At 35.3% G+C, this 14,737-nt stretch overlaps 2 protein-coding genes across 2 annotated transcripts; both read left to right on the top strand.

Annotated features, from left to right (window-relative positions):
- Positions 1–3,128: 3,128 nt before the first annotated feature.
- LOC140813173 (uncharacterized) lies at positions 3,129–4,150 on the top strand. The gene is made up of 2 exons (XM_073171640.1): positions 3,129–3,860; positions 4,052–4,150. Exons 1-2 carry the CDS (start codon positions 3,252–3,254, stop codon positions 4,121–4,123), a joined length of 681 nt encoding a protein of 226 aa, XP_073027741.1. The 5' UTR covers positions 3,129–3,251; the 3' UTR covers positions 4,124–4,150.
- A 7,534-nt stretch (positions 4,151–11,684) lies between these two features.
- Positions 11,685–13,007, top strand: LOC140813184 (uncharacterized). Its single transcript, XM_073171650.1, has 2 exons — positions 11,685–12,490; positions 12,697–13,007. Exons 1-2 carry the CDS (start codon positions 11,879–11,881, stop codon positions 12,766–12,768), a joined length of 684 nt encoding a protein of 227 aa, XP_073027751.1. The 5' UTR covers positions 11,685–11,878; the 3' UTR covers positions 12,769–13,007.
- The last annotated feature ends 1,730 nt before the right edge of the window (positions 13,008–14,737 follow it).

The following is a 14,737-nucleotide window of genomic DNA, read 5'->3' on the forward strand; positions in this document are numbered from 1 at the left end:
TCATTTTGTTGACTTTTTCCGCTGTTATCTCTGATTACTGTTATTAGGTTAATTGCATGCTTAGTTCTTGCTTAGTAGGTGATCCTGGAACGGGTCACTACATTTATGGTATCAGAGCATGCATACGATTTTGGGATATAGATTCTGTTTTGGGATTTCCGTTTACTAGTTTCCCTATTCTATGTTGTAGCAATGGCTGACCACTTTGGTGATGAGAGTAGTCAGGGAAGTGTAGGTCGTTGGGGTGACCAGGACGATCTGTTAAGCGTCATAAGTTACCGCATGTTTCTCTAGATGTCATTCTTTCCGTTTCTACTCCGATGGGTCATTCGGTTTTAGCCAAGCGTCTAGTGATGGGTTGTCCCTTAGATTTGGAAGGTAATGATGTTGTTGTTTTGTTTTGTTCATTCTCTAAGCCTGATTTCGAGGACGAAATCTTTTTAAGGGGGGGAGAATGTAGTAGCCCGAATCCCAAATTGGGTAATTAACGGATTATTGGTGATTAAGAAGGTTTAATGTGTAATTTTGACCGAGTCATGATCGGACGGACCGAAGATGGTTCAGAAGCACCGAAGAGTTCGGAAGGTCCGAAGTGAGTTCGTTGGATCCGATCATTAGGTGTCAAGAGTTGATCGACACGTGGGAGTTCGGACGTTCCGAAGTGTAGGTTCGGTGGATCCGATCATGAGGTGTCAAGAGCAGCTGGACACGTGCATGTTCGGACGGTCCGAAGTGTATGTTCGGTGGATCCGAACATGAGCTGTCAAGAGCCAATGGACACGTAGCGTTCGGACGTTCCGAAGTGGTGTTCGGAGGATCCGAACATGGCCTATAAATAGTGGTCGGATTTCCTCATTTTGACTCGCCAATTCAGAGAATTCCATAGCATTTCAGTCGTTTCTGACAGGTTCTAGTCTTGTTCCGAGATTTGGGCACTAGCGGGGAGCTGCTGGTCTTGTAGCAGAGCTGTGCTCTAGTTAGGAGCTAGCGGCATCAGCGGGCTAGCGACGGACGAAGGTAAACCCTAAACCTTTGGTAGTACTAGGGAGTACTGGTTTTGCTAGCCGAGCATGGTAGTATTGTTCATTGGGTATGCTCTTGATGAATAGGCTTGGATTAGACCTGTTGTCTGGTTGTTCCAGTGGATTAGGATTGCTGTGATAGAGGTACGAAAGTACTATCCGAGATATCCTGGTTGAGTATACATTCATATATGTGTTGCATGATTATGTGGTGCATTGATATATGTCATATGATGCATGCTATTATGTCACGTTTATTACTGCACGTTGCATTTCATGTTGAGCCGTATTCTCCTTCGAGATAGCCTTTACTGTTGAGCTGTATCTCTTTCGAGATAAGCTATATCTTGGGGCCGCTCAGCCCTGTCTTGTGGACGCATGGACACCGAGAGTACACAGTGGCCGACGGGTCGGGAGGGCTTCGGTGGTCCGGGACATTTTAGGTCCACGTCTGTCTTGTAGTGGATGCAGTGACCCAGAGGTTGGACCGCGCGGCACTATCCACTTGGCGCCTCTAGACTGAGCATTGTTGAGATCCTTTTGTGATTCCTGTTTCTTGACTACCCCGGTATCATGATCATAGCATGTGCATTTCATATAGGTCTGTATACTCATACTTTTGTACTGGGCGTTCTTATCGCTCACGTCCTCGGTTTTGTTTATTCTTGGACACCCCATTCCCTCGGGGCAGGCCTCAGGTTGGACAGCTCAGGAGGAGCAGGAGGAGGACGTTGAGTAGCTGGTTGGGTTAGTTTTCGGTATTGTTCTAGACTTCGATTGGGTTGTATAACCATCATTTTGTTGACTTTTTCCGCTGTTATCTCTGATTACTGTTATTAGGTTAATTGCATGCTTAGTTCTTGCTTAGTAGGTGATCCTGGAACGGGTCACTACACAAGCCGAGATCTGATCGGAAAAACTTTACCGATACAAGCACAAGTAGGGAAGGACCACATGCACATTTTCCTCGAGGATACAAAAAACCAAAGATTCCTCGACAAAATTAAAGGGGACATGTGACCCTCCATTACAAAAGCAGGACCACTACCATGTGGGTGGTAGAAACAAGACAACCACTAATTAGTGGTAAAGGACAAATAGACCACCAATAACAAATGATGGATGACTCAGCAAGCATTGGATACCAATCTAAAAGGAATCCAATGAATAAAAGTAAATTAACTGGTCCCGAAAATTCATCCATAAATAAGGACAGAAAGGAAACCAGTTAACACACCAGGATCAAAACTTAAAAATGTATCGAGTATATTTGAAAGTTTTGAAAAGAAGGATAACATACAAGAGGAAAGAGGCAGAAGCTCTTAAATAGTTAGTAAATCATTTCAAAGAGTATAAAAAAGATGAAATTACTGCCGATATCCTGGAAACTCATCGTCAATGGTATCTAAGAGAGATAAAGGAGGATGAGAAGTTGATGTCAAGATTAATAATCTAGACAGGGACCCCTCAACCACCAAATGGTCCCCAATGCAAGCTGTAAAGGCTTATGAAGATTTGAAATCCGAAGTTCAAATCCGAAGGAGCCTTCTATAAATAAGGCAGGAAGAAGGAAGTGAAGATCATCAAATATTTTCTCCATTTCTTTCATACAAGGTTGTAATATTTTCTTTTCAAGTTTTATGAGTGTCAAGAGTTCAGCTACGATAAGTAGCTAAACAAGTTTCTCCTCCTCTACAGGAGGTTACTATGTAATAAATAAATGTTTGTGTTTGAATAAAAGAAATCTTTGCTCTAGCCCCTCTCATGTATTATTTTCAAAATTTTATCTTATACTGTACACTCTAAGGTAGGAAACGAATTAGAGTTGTGCCGAGTGCTGCTGAAGGAATCTGCGTCTGTAACCATCTGTTGCGATCGTGTGGTTGAACTGTGAGGAGCAGTTCGTAAAATACGGTGGATATAACCCGGTGATACTCCGGTCAAAAAGGTATAAGATTTAATTTTATTTTACGGAAGCATGATGGACCATTATTTGAAAATAAAATCAATTATTTAAAATTAAGGCTTGAGGGGTATTTTGAGGAATGAGGTATCAAAACCAAATTTTATAAAAATTAGGTACTGAATCCCAAGTTACCCAAACTTTAGCGTCCTCAGAAAAAGAATTAATGCAATTTCTTCGAGCTGAAGCGTCAGCCATCCCCCCAATATCCCTGCTATCATAAATCACAACTATAAAATTCTCACCGTAAAACAGCGGTTCTAAGCATGGCGTGTTCCACAGTGAGCATGAAGCTGCTGATTGACTGCGAAAGCAAAAGGGTTCTATTTGCAGAAGCCAGCAAAGAAACTGTAGATTTCCTCTTCTACATCCTCTCTTTGCCTCTGGCAACCGTTATACGCCTTCTTAGAAAACAAGGAATGGCTGGTTCATTAGAAAACCTGTACGCAAGCGTAGAAAACCTGAATGAATCATACATTCAACCAAACCAAACTAAAGAAACCCTTTTGAAGCCAAGCCTTCCGGTTGGCATTTCTTCTGTTCCTCTCCTCCTGATGGACAATACAACCACCGGTAGAAATTACTATACGTGCAACCAATGTCGTTACAATTCAAACCGTGTTTCTGATGATCCAAGCGCGATTTGCCCAACGTGCAGCAGGACAATGAACACGGTTGTTCCATACGTGGCTCCTCCGGGAAAACTGGAGTCGGCTGAAGGGGGGTTTGTGAAGGGACTAGTAACTTACATGATAATGGATAATTTGGTGGTGAATCCCATGTCTACTATCTCAAGTATTACTTTGCTCAATAAGTTCAATATTAAGGATGTGGTGAACTTGCAGGAAATGGAGGTGACTTTGGGAATGGAAGAGGTATTTATGTATAAATATCATTTTTTTTTTCTTTCCAAATGGCTCGAAAGAGAGAAAAATATTGAATTTGTATATAAATTTTCTCTGAAAATATAAATATAAATTTTACCTATCAACCCATGCATATAGAATGCACGTACACGCTCGTCCCACTTGTGGGAATAAACTTTACTCGTTTCCTTTCTCCATAGGCTGTGAAGTTGCTGAAGGCTTCGTTGCAATCCGAGAAGGTGCTGACTGATGTATTCCTCAACTGTAAGTGAATCGATGCATAGTTGAATATGAAGAAAGTTGTCGCTGTCAAGGGATGAAGTTTTTTTGACGTCTGATTCTCCAGTTATGCAAGTTTTGACACTTTTAGTTTGTTGATCAAGAACTTTATTTTGGTCTTTTTGGAACTTCGATCCAGCCTTCTTTGTGTTGAATGGAATATTAAGCGTAATTGTTGCTGAGTTAATTTACTACATTAGATTCTACTAATTATTGTAATCCTGTGGTTATCTTGATCTTCACATAATGTGCGCATGGATTCACCGTTGGGAACTCGTAAACTGTTCTCAGATTTTTTTAACTACTTGGTCTAAGATTTTAAATATCAAATTATAAAATAATGAATGAATGGTGTGAGTATTACATTATCAATAGTAAATATTAGAAATGTTGAAATGTATTATTTAATATAATATGATTACAAATAATTTTTTTAATTGACGAGACAGTTTTTTTGAATAAGAGAAATTTATGTTAATTAGTATGTATTTTTATCTTGAATTGTTTAGCTTGAAATTAATATCTAAAGTTAATATTTTAAAAGCTTACGTAAACCAATGATGGACGATATATTCTTGAAGCCAATTTGTTACAATTTTTTAATGATGTGAGAACTAATGGCCACTATCATGATGGACGTAAATCCTCGTGCTAACGCAGTAACATGTAAACTATACTAATTAGGTAAACCGTATTGTACAAAGCCTGTGTAAGAATTTCGTCCAAAAAATATAGGGAATATAGAGCCGTTAAAATAGGTTAGACCCGTCGGATCAACCTATCCGTCATGAAAATTAAACGGGTTTGATAACTAATTTAGTGGCCCGTTAGAAGGCGGGGTAAGATAAGCCAACATGTTTGGCTGCAAGTGGAGACGTGGCGAGCAGACAACCAAATTTTTTTTATTTAGTTTTTTAGTTTTTTTAATATATAATTTCACTAATTTATGTACGTTTGATGAGTTTTAATTGATATGTAGATAGTAGTTTACAAACTCGACCCATATTCTTCAACAAAGAACAAATTGGAGAATTAGTTACGCCTAATTAATTAAAGCAAATTGGTGGACTGAAAATGACTTTATCAGTTTACAGGAGCATTAAATTTTTAGGATTATTATTGGTCTGTTCCAAAACAATAACAAAAGAATTAAAATTTTAGGATTATTATTGATCTGTCCCAAAACAATACTAAAAAGAATAATAGACGTGGCTAGTTCGTCGAGCCCATTTCTGAGTTTCTTTTACTTATATTTCCTCGCTCACACATATATTGCATATATGGCTGTATAAAAATAACATCTCGGCCGCTCGTACAAATATTCTCAAAACAAATAGATAGGATCTTTTATTGGTAATCCATCGCAGAATTGTCTTAACTCACATGAATCTTGAGAAACTTTTTGGGAGTTAAGCCATCACATAATTGCCTCAAGTAAATAATACTTAACTTTGGAGTTTTTAAATTATGAGATTCCGAAAAGAAGAAACTCATTGATGATATGAGTAATAAATTATACGATCAAAATCACCTAAAATAAAGTCAATCAATTAAATTAATCATAAAGGATGTAGAGCTATCATTCGGATACAGACAATATGTTCAAATCATTTCATATCATATTAAATCAAACAAATGGCACTGAAAATCATCTAATTTTACATGGCTAGCTAACTGATCAGTTCACTAAGTTATATCATCTAAGAGGACGAGGCCAAAGTATCGGTTATTATATCTCACCGCATCAAGGCCAAATTAAATCAAATGTCGGAATTTCCTGACCATTTCATATGCGAATCATAACAGTACCATCAAAAATATTTTTCTCAAATATGCTTGCAAATATTATTTAGCAAAACAGAAGAATAACATATGCCAATCGTATTTCAAGAAACATGCATAATTTATTTTTATACACACGTGGACACACTTATGAAGAACAAGTATGTCGATATATATATATATCAAATAGTACACTTAAGAATAATTATATATAGCAAAAGCGCATTTACACAACAAAATAAGTGTGCATAATTTTATCATATATATATATATATATATATATATCAAAAGCCCACTTACACTTGGTTCAAATGTACGATTCAAATTTAACCGATACTTTGATAAAACTTGGGTCGAACACGGGCAGCACCTCGATCACTATTTGGGCAGCACTTTGACAGCACTACAATGGGCGAATGCAGCCTCTTCTATATGCTTGAAGTGATATAGACTTATGAGTAATTTGGGAGGAATTTTGGTGTTGTTTTATATTAAACCAAAGCCTCTATTTAATTATAGACTTCCAAGGACAATGTGAATGGTTACTCCATTCATTGTCATTTATCTCCTTTAAATGACATTATTCATGGGCATGAACCTTCTTTTAATGACACATATTCATGACCATTAACCTCATATTAAAAACATTTATTCATGGTCATTAATCTCCTCTTAAATATCAGTATTTTTCTTTTAATATAGATAATTTAATGACTCATTTATTGTGTTTTAAATTAGTCATTAAAATGTGATAAATGATCAATAACAAGGGAAAAATGATTATTCAAATTTTCAAAATTATGATTGAATGAAACTAAAAAATATTGTGCCAAAATGAGCTGAAATTTCATATGACATATACATGTTTTCTCGTTACAAGATTTCAGGTCTTCAAACTATCTAAAGCAGCATATCAGTGTTCACATGATTTTCAAGTTTAATCTACATTAACAAATTTGTTCAAATTAAAACTAAAATTCGATTATAATTTTTTTAAAAAAATTATTGAATATATAAAAATAATTTATAGTAGAAAATTATAATGATAAATTTAGGCAAAAAAAGTAAAAATAAATAATTTTGAGATGATGTTTTATATATATATATATATATATAGACTTGTTACCCTGCACCCAAGAGCACCCCTTGGGTGCAGGGTAACATGGGCGCCTGCACAGCTGGCGCTGTGCTGGCGCCCAGCTGGATGCAGAGCTTGCATAACATTACATAACGAAAAAACGTTTAGCGACGGTTTTTATAATCCGTCGCTATTAGAGACGGTTTATTACATCCCGTCGCTAAATGTCTAATTTTCAAAGAAATAATTTACATTAGCGACGGTTTTCAAAACCAATCGCTAACAGCGACGGTATTATAAAAAACCGTCGCTAATTTTTCAATATTTTTTTAAATAATTTTTTAAAAAAACAAGAAAATGAAACATATCCCACGTACGCCCCGTGGTGAGACTAGAACCGGATGTTTTTCCAAGATTTCAGTTGTCAAGGAACAAACAGGTCTAGGTTTGTTCCTTGACAACTGTTTGTTTCTTGACAACTGAAATCTTGGACAAACATCTGGTTCTAGTCTCACCACGGTCTCTTTCTTTTCTTGGTTGATCATTTTGTGTCTGTTTGCTCCATCGAATATCATCTGTATGCCCTTCTTTAAAGCATACAAATTTCTTCCATATAATTTCGTTCGTTTTCTTAGTTTTCTTGCTATTACTCATTCTCGCGCTAAAACCGGATTCTCGGGCATATTGGTTGTAGAAAGAAAATGCATCCTCTAACGAATCAAATCTCATACCAATCTGGGGTTTCTGATCATCACCGACTTGGGGGATGTACGATTGTTCATCTCCACTATATTGATCCATTTCATCTACAGTGGCGCTAGGCGAGGATTGTCTGGGGATTAACCGAGCACGGTGGATTAGCGACGGTAACAATAAAATCATATGAGAAACGACATCAAGTATAAAATATATTTAAAAAAAACATACATCTTCTCCAGATACATAAAAGAACCTGTATGCCAAAACACTAAAAGATTTAAATGCACCAGAAATGAATAAATTGTAGGAGCACAGACAGGTTTGGAACAAATACTACAAGTTAGTGGTAGAATGTGAACTGAGAGAAGGGTTGGAACAAATAATCCTACGGCTTTTACAAATAGCAGGATCATTGTACACAAACATTAAAGAACATGTACGCCAATATACCGGAAACCTTCAAAATCATAAATTGAAAATTTCTTCGAAATATGAAATTTAGAACTACATCGATTTACCTTCTGATTTCGGAATATTTGCCCGCACGAGATCTCCAGAATTACGCTCAATCTTCTTAACGTAAAGATTTGAGCGTAGGTAGGAGAAAAAATTTGGGCGAAGGTGGGAGAAGAAATTTGGGCGTACGTGGGTTATGTTTCATTTTCTTGTTTTTTTTTAAAATTATTTTTAAAAAAAAATTTGAACAATTAGCGACGGTGTTTATAACACCGTCGCTATTAGCGACTGGTTTTAAAACTGTCGCTAATGTAAATTATTTCTTTGAAAATTAGACATTTAGTGACGGTATGTAATAAACCGTCGCGAATAGCGACGGATTATAAAAACCGTCGCTAAACGTTTTTTCGTTATTTAATGTTATGCAAGCTCTGCATCCAGCTGGGCGCCAGCACAGCGCCAGCTGTGCAGGCGCCCATGTTACCCTGCACCCAAGGGGTGCAGGGTAACAAGTCTCATATATATATATATATATAGGTAATATTCATTTTGTTATAGCAATATTTAGCAGTGAAGCTAATTTTCCAACAATTGCGTATATAAAGATTAATTTAATGATATTACATTTGTTCTATGGATTTAAAATCTTGATTATGTTTTTTCAGAAACAAGAAGCCGTGAGAGTTAAAAAAAAAAATTTTGACAAAAGGACTAATATAACTTTCTTCAACGATGTGCATGGTGCGGTGGAAACAGATGCGCCTAAGGCAAGATCGTCTTTCCCTTTTACTCGCTCGGCAAAGTTGAGCTGCGGCCATTCTTGCTATCCCCAAAGACAAAGTCGAGGAATCAATCCAACAGTGTACCAGAGCCTCTCATTGACTAAAGATCAAATATACCTCGCGATATATCATCTCCTCTTTCCATACAAGAAATAAAAATAAAAATAAAAAATTTAATGATGAGAACCTTCTCTCATGGATTCTATATATTCTTAATAATCCTATTGTACTATGGATTGGATTTCTTCCAATATTTAGAGTCTTGTCACCGTTTAATTTAGGTAAAATGTCAATTTTAACTTTGTATGTATTGAAGTATGATATTCTTAGTCATACATCTTCCGATAAAACAATTACTGTCCTGTAGCTATGTTTTAACAATTAACTAGTATTTAACCCGTGCGATGCACGGGATGATATAACTAAAAAAATTAGTTAAAATGAATATATATTTAAATTGAAAAAGATAATATAATTATAAAAATAAAAAATAAAAACTATTTTTCACTAATTTTAAAAAATTTCTTAAATACAACGCACGTCGATTAATTTTTTTGGCTAATAATCACTATCGTATCTCAAAAATTTGTCTAAATCCACATTCACAAACAATTTAGTGATATGACACGTGTTTGACACATTTGAATGATAACAATAATTGTTTCATCAATATCTTTATCCAAATGGGTTGTGATTTTATTTACAAAATCTCTTCATAATATATACAACAATCTATTATTCCGAAAAAAAAATGAAACATGTGATCATAAGTAAATTATCTAGAAAATTTATTTAATAAATATTTATTATGTGTGTTCAAAAACAATGTCAATAAATTTTATAAGAGATTTTCTAATAAGATGCTTACTTTCTTTAGAATTGATTTAATCATTTCCATTACGGAAAATTTTATATTATCATGTATCCGTGAACTTTGTAATATATAAGAAAATTATCACATTAGTAATACGTAATAATTAAAATTTTGTACAAATAGAGGAATTATATTTTTTACTTCTCGATCATAAAAGACATATTTCAAAGTGTCTTGTTGTTCTCGTTGTTTCCATATATAGCTAGTTCATACAACGAACAAATTTAAATTTAAACGAACATTACATCTTGGAAGGATTCAACTCATATATGGTGCTGGAAAGAGGAGTCATTTCAGAATTCAATTTTGAAGTAGATAAATTTAGTAAGATAAATTGAATAAAATTGATTTCTAATATAATATGTAATATTGCATTATTTATAATTTTAAATTCAAATAAGACATCCCAAAGGACAAAAATTATACATTGGATGATTTTGACAGAATTATATTATACATTAACTCTTTCAAATTATGAAAATCTCGAATTGCATGCATTGGGTGTTAAACATTTCTGATTATTGGGGGTAATATACATATTTATTGAGAGTAATTTATTGTCCATTTGAAACTATTTTGAATCCATCTCTTTTACTTTTTTTGTGCTCTCTTATTTGAATTTTTAAGAAGACAATTCAAGATATAAAATATACATATGATTTTGAAAGAAAACTACAACGAATTAATTATTTCAAATTAGGGTAATTTCGAAATAATATGTATTTGAGATAAAAAATTTATGATTATTAAATGGTAATTAATGTTCATTGGAAAACCTGGTTGAAGTGATAACTTTTTAACATTCGACCAATTTTATTTTTAGAAAAATTAAATAAACTAATTAAATATGTATTTCTTTTTTAATAAGTAATTTGGCAGGAAATTGCTTAAAATAGAAAAATTTATGTTTGAATAATTTACCTAATGTGTAATATTGAACATTGCAATCATTTCTATTTTAAATTTATTTATGCAGTTTTTAATTAAACCGATTGATATAATCAAAATATAAAATTTTTAATATAGTTAATGTTTTTAATAGATTTTAGATTTAATTTAAGTAAAAAAAACATATAATACGTAAATTACATCTAAATTAATATAAAAATTAATTAAATTCAAAATTGAATTAAATGAATTGATATAATCAATGCAAACAATAATTGAAGTGATCATTTATTGCAGTACACATATGTCAATATTATTGATAAATTTTTCTTTTTTTAGAAATGACATTTTGGCGGGAAGTTATTATTTTTGGCAAAAACTCTGCTTTTATATAGATATGTAGATTTTAATCATTTTCCTTAAAATCATGTAATTATATTATTAATGTTATTGTTAATTTTTTATAATTACAAGTTTTAAAAAACCCTTTGTGATATTTATGTATGTTAGCAATGTAATTATTAAAATTTAAGAATGATACATGATTTTAATAAAAATACTAAAGTTTATTATTATAACATAAATGAGTAAGTCTCTTGTGAGACGGTCTCACGAATTTTATTTGTAAAACAAGTCAACCTTACCAATATTCACAATAAAAAGTAATACTTTTAATTAGCATAAATAATAATATATTTTTTTATGAATGACCCAAATAAGAGATTCATCTCACAAATACGATCCGTGAAACCGTCTCACACAATTTTTTGCCAACATAAATATAAGAGTATAATTTACAAGAAAATAATATGGACAGGCCTTGAAGGTCTTTTTTACAGGTATTGGGCATGTACGCTAATAAATTTTTGTACAGGGTAACAATCAAATATTTAAGTTCCGTAAATTCTCTCCTATCTCTCCAGTTACATGAACTGATGCATTCATATGGAAACATAAAATGTAAATACGTAATAAATCCACGAGATTTTGAACAACGAAAAAGTAGCCTCGATAGCATGAAAATCTGCTGCAACCGCCGCTTGCCAATCATGGAAAGTGGAGACTTTAACGTCCTCAGAAAAAGAAATAATGCAATTTCTTGGAGCTGAAGCGTCAGCCAGCCCCCCAATATCCTACCTATCATAAATCACAACTATAAAATTCTCACCGAGAAGCAGCTGTTATAAGCATGGCGTGTTCCACAGTGAGCATGAAGCTGCTGATTGACAGTGAAAGCAAAAGGGTTCTATTTGCAGAAGCCAGCAAAGAAACTGTAGATTTCCTCTTCTACATTCTCTCTTTGCCTGTCGCAACCGTTATACGCCTGCTTAGAAAACAAGGAATGGCTGGTTCATTAGAAAACCTGTACGCCAGCGTAGAAAACCTGAATGAATCATACATTCAACCAAACCAAACTAAAGAAACCCTTTTGAAGCCAAGCCTTCCGGTTGGCATTTCTTCTGTTCCTCTCCTCCTGATGAACAATACAACCACCGGTACAAATTACTATACGTGCAACCAATCTGGTCGTTACAATTCAAACCGTGTTTCTGATGTTCCAAGCACGATTTGCCGAAAGTGCAGGAGGAGAAAGAACACGGCTGTTCCATACGTGGCTCCTCCGGGAAAACAGGAGTCGGCTGAAGGGGGGTTTGTGAAGCGATTAGTCACTTACATGATAATGGATAATTTGGTGGTGAATCCCATATCTACTATCTCAAGTATTACTTTGCTCAATAAGTTCAATATTAAGGATGTTGTGAACTTGCAGGAAATGGAGGTGACTTTGGGAATGGAAGAGGTATATATGTATAAATATCATTTCTTCTTTTTTCTTCTTCTTTCCAAATGGCTCGAAAGAGAGAAAAATATTGAATTTGTATATAAATTTTCTCTGAAAATATAAATATAAATTTTATCTATCAACCCATGCATATAGCATGCACGTACACACTCGTCCCAACTTAATTGTAGGAAAAAGACTTTACTTGTTTCCTTTCTCCATAGGCTGTGAAGTTGCTGAAGGCTTCGTTGCAATCCGAGAAGGTGTTGACTGATGTATTCCTCAACTGTAAATGAATCGATGCATAGTTGAATATGAAGAATGTTGTCGCTGTCAATGGTTGGAATTTTTTTGACGTCTGATTCTCCAGTAATTAGTTTGGACTCTTTTAGTTTGTTGATCAAGAACTTTATTTTTGTCTTTTTGGAACTTCGATCCAGCCTTGTTTGTGTTGAATGGAATATTACGCGTAATTGTGTTTGAAGTCCTGAGTTATTTTGCTACATTAGATTCTAATTAGTGTAATCCTGTGGTTATCTTGTGTTATTCGTACCTGGTAGTGCCCTTCTCGAAATTCTGAATATAAGACAGCAACAGCAACGATTCTTCAAGTCGAGGCAAGGATAAATCCTTTATCCGCAAGACAATATTGCCCGTATACAAGTGCTTTACGTTAACAGCAATCGTCCCTAAGATACAACGACTCCTATCTAGAGTAGTAGCACAACAAACTCTAGACTTCGACGAACAAAAATTGCAATCGCTTTCAAGTGAGTAAGAACAGAATTCTGCAGCAAGATGGGAAGGAATTTGATGGAAGAAAAAAAAGTGTGAAATGAATGCATGTAAGGGATATATATAGAGCATCAATGATTGTCTTGAAAAAACACACTATTCCGTGCATAAGATGCAACATTTGATGAGAAGCCATCTGGTTTCAGTGAAAGGACGCCTTGTTCTTTTGCACACAGCAGCGCGCGCGCACCCGCGCGAGAACTTGCGCTGCCGCGCGCCACATTCTGTCCGCGCACTTTGAAACCAGTAGGGCGCGCGCGGCTGCGCGACATCATGCGCGGCCGCGCGCTGCCTTCTGTTCGTGTGCAAGAACACGCGCATTTATTCCTACAAATAATTTTGGTCCAAAAAGATTAATATTGGTCAAAGACCACACCACACCTCACCGCGCCGCGCCGGGCCGGGCCGGGTCGGGCGGGCGCGCGCGTGTGTGTTTAGTTCACCGAGACCTAGCCTAGTAGCGTCTCCCCCCTTCTAAAAGCTTTGGTACCCCTTGGGGCCCAAACCCTTAGTCCACACTAGAACTAATAAGGAGGAAAACCTTTTCCTAAGCTTCCAATGTGGGACAACCACATTTCCATTCACATTTCCATTTTATTCACATTTTCTCTAACAATCCCCCACATGAATGAAATTTATGCATGTATGCAGATCCACTTGAAAGTTCTTTTGAACTATTATTGCATCGGGAAAGGTAGCTTTTGGCTTTGAACCTTCCGTAGTAGAATACTATCGGATTTACTAGTTGCTTGGTGACGTGATGTCTTGAACCATTCAACCGTTTATGTAAATCAAGTCAACAGCACCTACACAACAATAGCTCTAACAAATTTTGTTCTCATGTTGTGTCCGTTTCGGCCCTGGACCATATCTTAGATTCATAAGTGTTCTTGAAGCGGCCATCACTTCGCACTTATATAGGTGATCTCCTATCAAGAGTATCCTGCCATACTCTACCTCTTAGGTATAGGAATCATTAAAAGAAGACTTAACCTCACCACATGTTGCAGGTACATTTTACTTGGATGTTTTAAGAATGAGCCTTTATTGTTTCCAAGTGTTCAACCAACATTTATAACTTAGTTTTCCCATTGAACTAAGGTTTTGGGATCTCCAATTCACAAGGTTGGGTTACCGCTATAAACATTTTTATTTTGTGGCTTTCAAGCCCATTCCCCTTGTTAGCTTGTACAATTGATCTCGATTTATACTTTTAGTAAACGGATCCGCTAGGTTTTCCTTTGATTTCACATATTCAACAGAAATAACCCCATTTGAGATCAATTGTCTTATGGTGTTATGTCTTCGACGAATATGTCGAGACTTACCATTGTACATACTACTTTGTGCTCTTCCTATTGCTGATTGACTATCACAATGAATAACAATAGAAGACACTGGTTTATTCCAACAAGGAATATCTTCTAGGAAGTTTCTTAGCCACTCGGCTTCTTCTCCTGCTTTGTCTAA

Source organism: Primulina eburnea, chromosome 1 (assembly GCF_022965805.1).
Source record: "Primulina eburnea isolate SZY01 chromosome 1, ASM2296580v1, whole genome shotgun sequence".
Classification (NCBI taxonomy): domain Eukaryota; kingdom Viridiplantae; phylum Streptophyta; class Magnoliopsida; order Lamiales; family Gesneriaceae; genus Primulina; species Primulina eburnea.

Bases quoted from the DNA above. Each gene is read 5' to 3' on its own strand.
- LOC140813173 (XM_073171640.1), top strand. From the start codon at position 3,252: ATGGCGTGTTCCACAGTGAGCATGAAGCTGCTGATTGACTGCGAAAGC. The intron at 3,861-4,051 runs GTATTTATGTAT...CTTTCTCCATAG, and splicing joins TGACTTTGGGAATGGAAGAG to GCTGTGAAGTTGCTGAAGGC.
- LOC140813184 (XM_073171650.1), top strand. From the start codon at position 11,879: ATGGCGTGTTCCACAGTGAGCATGAAGCTGCTGATTGACAGTGAAAGC. The intron at 12,491-12,696 runs GTATATATGTAT...CTTTCTCCATAG, and splicing joins TGACTTTGGGAATGGAAGAG to GCTGTGAAGTTGCTGAAGGC.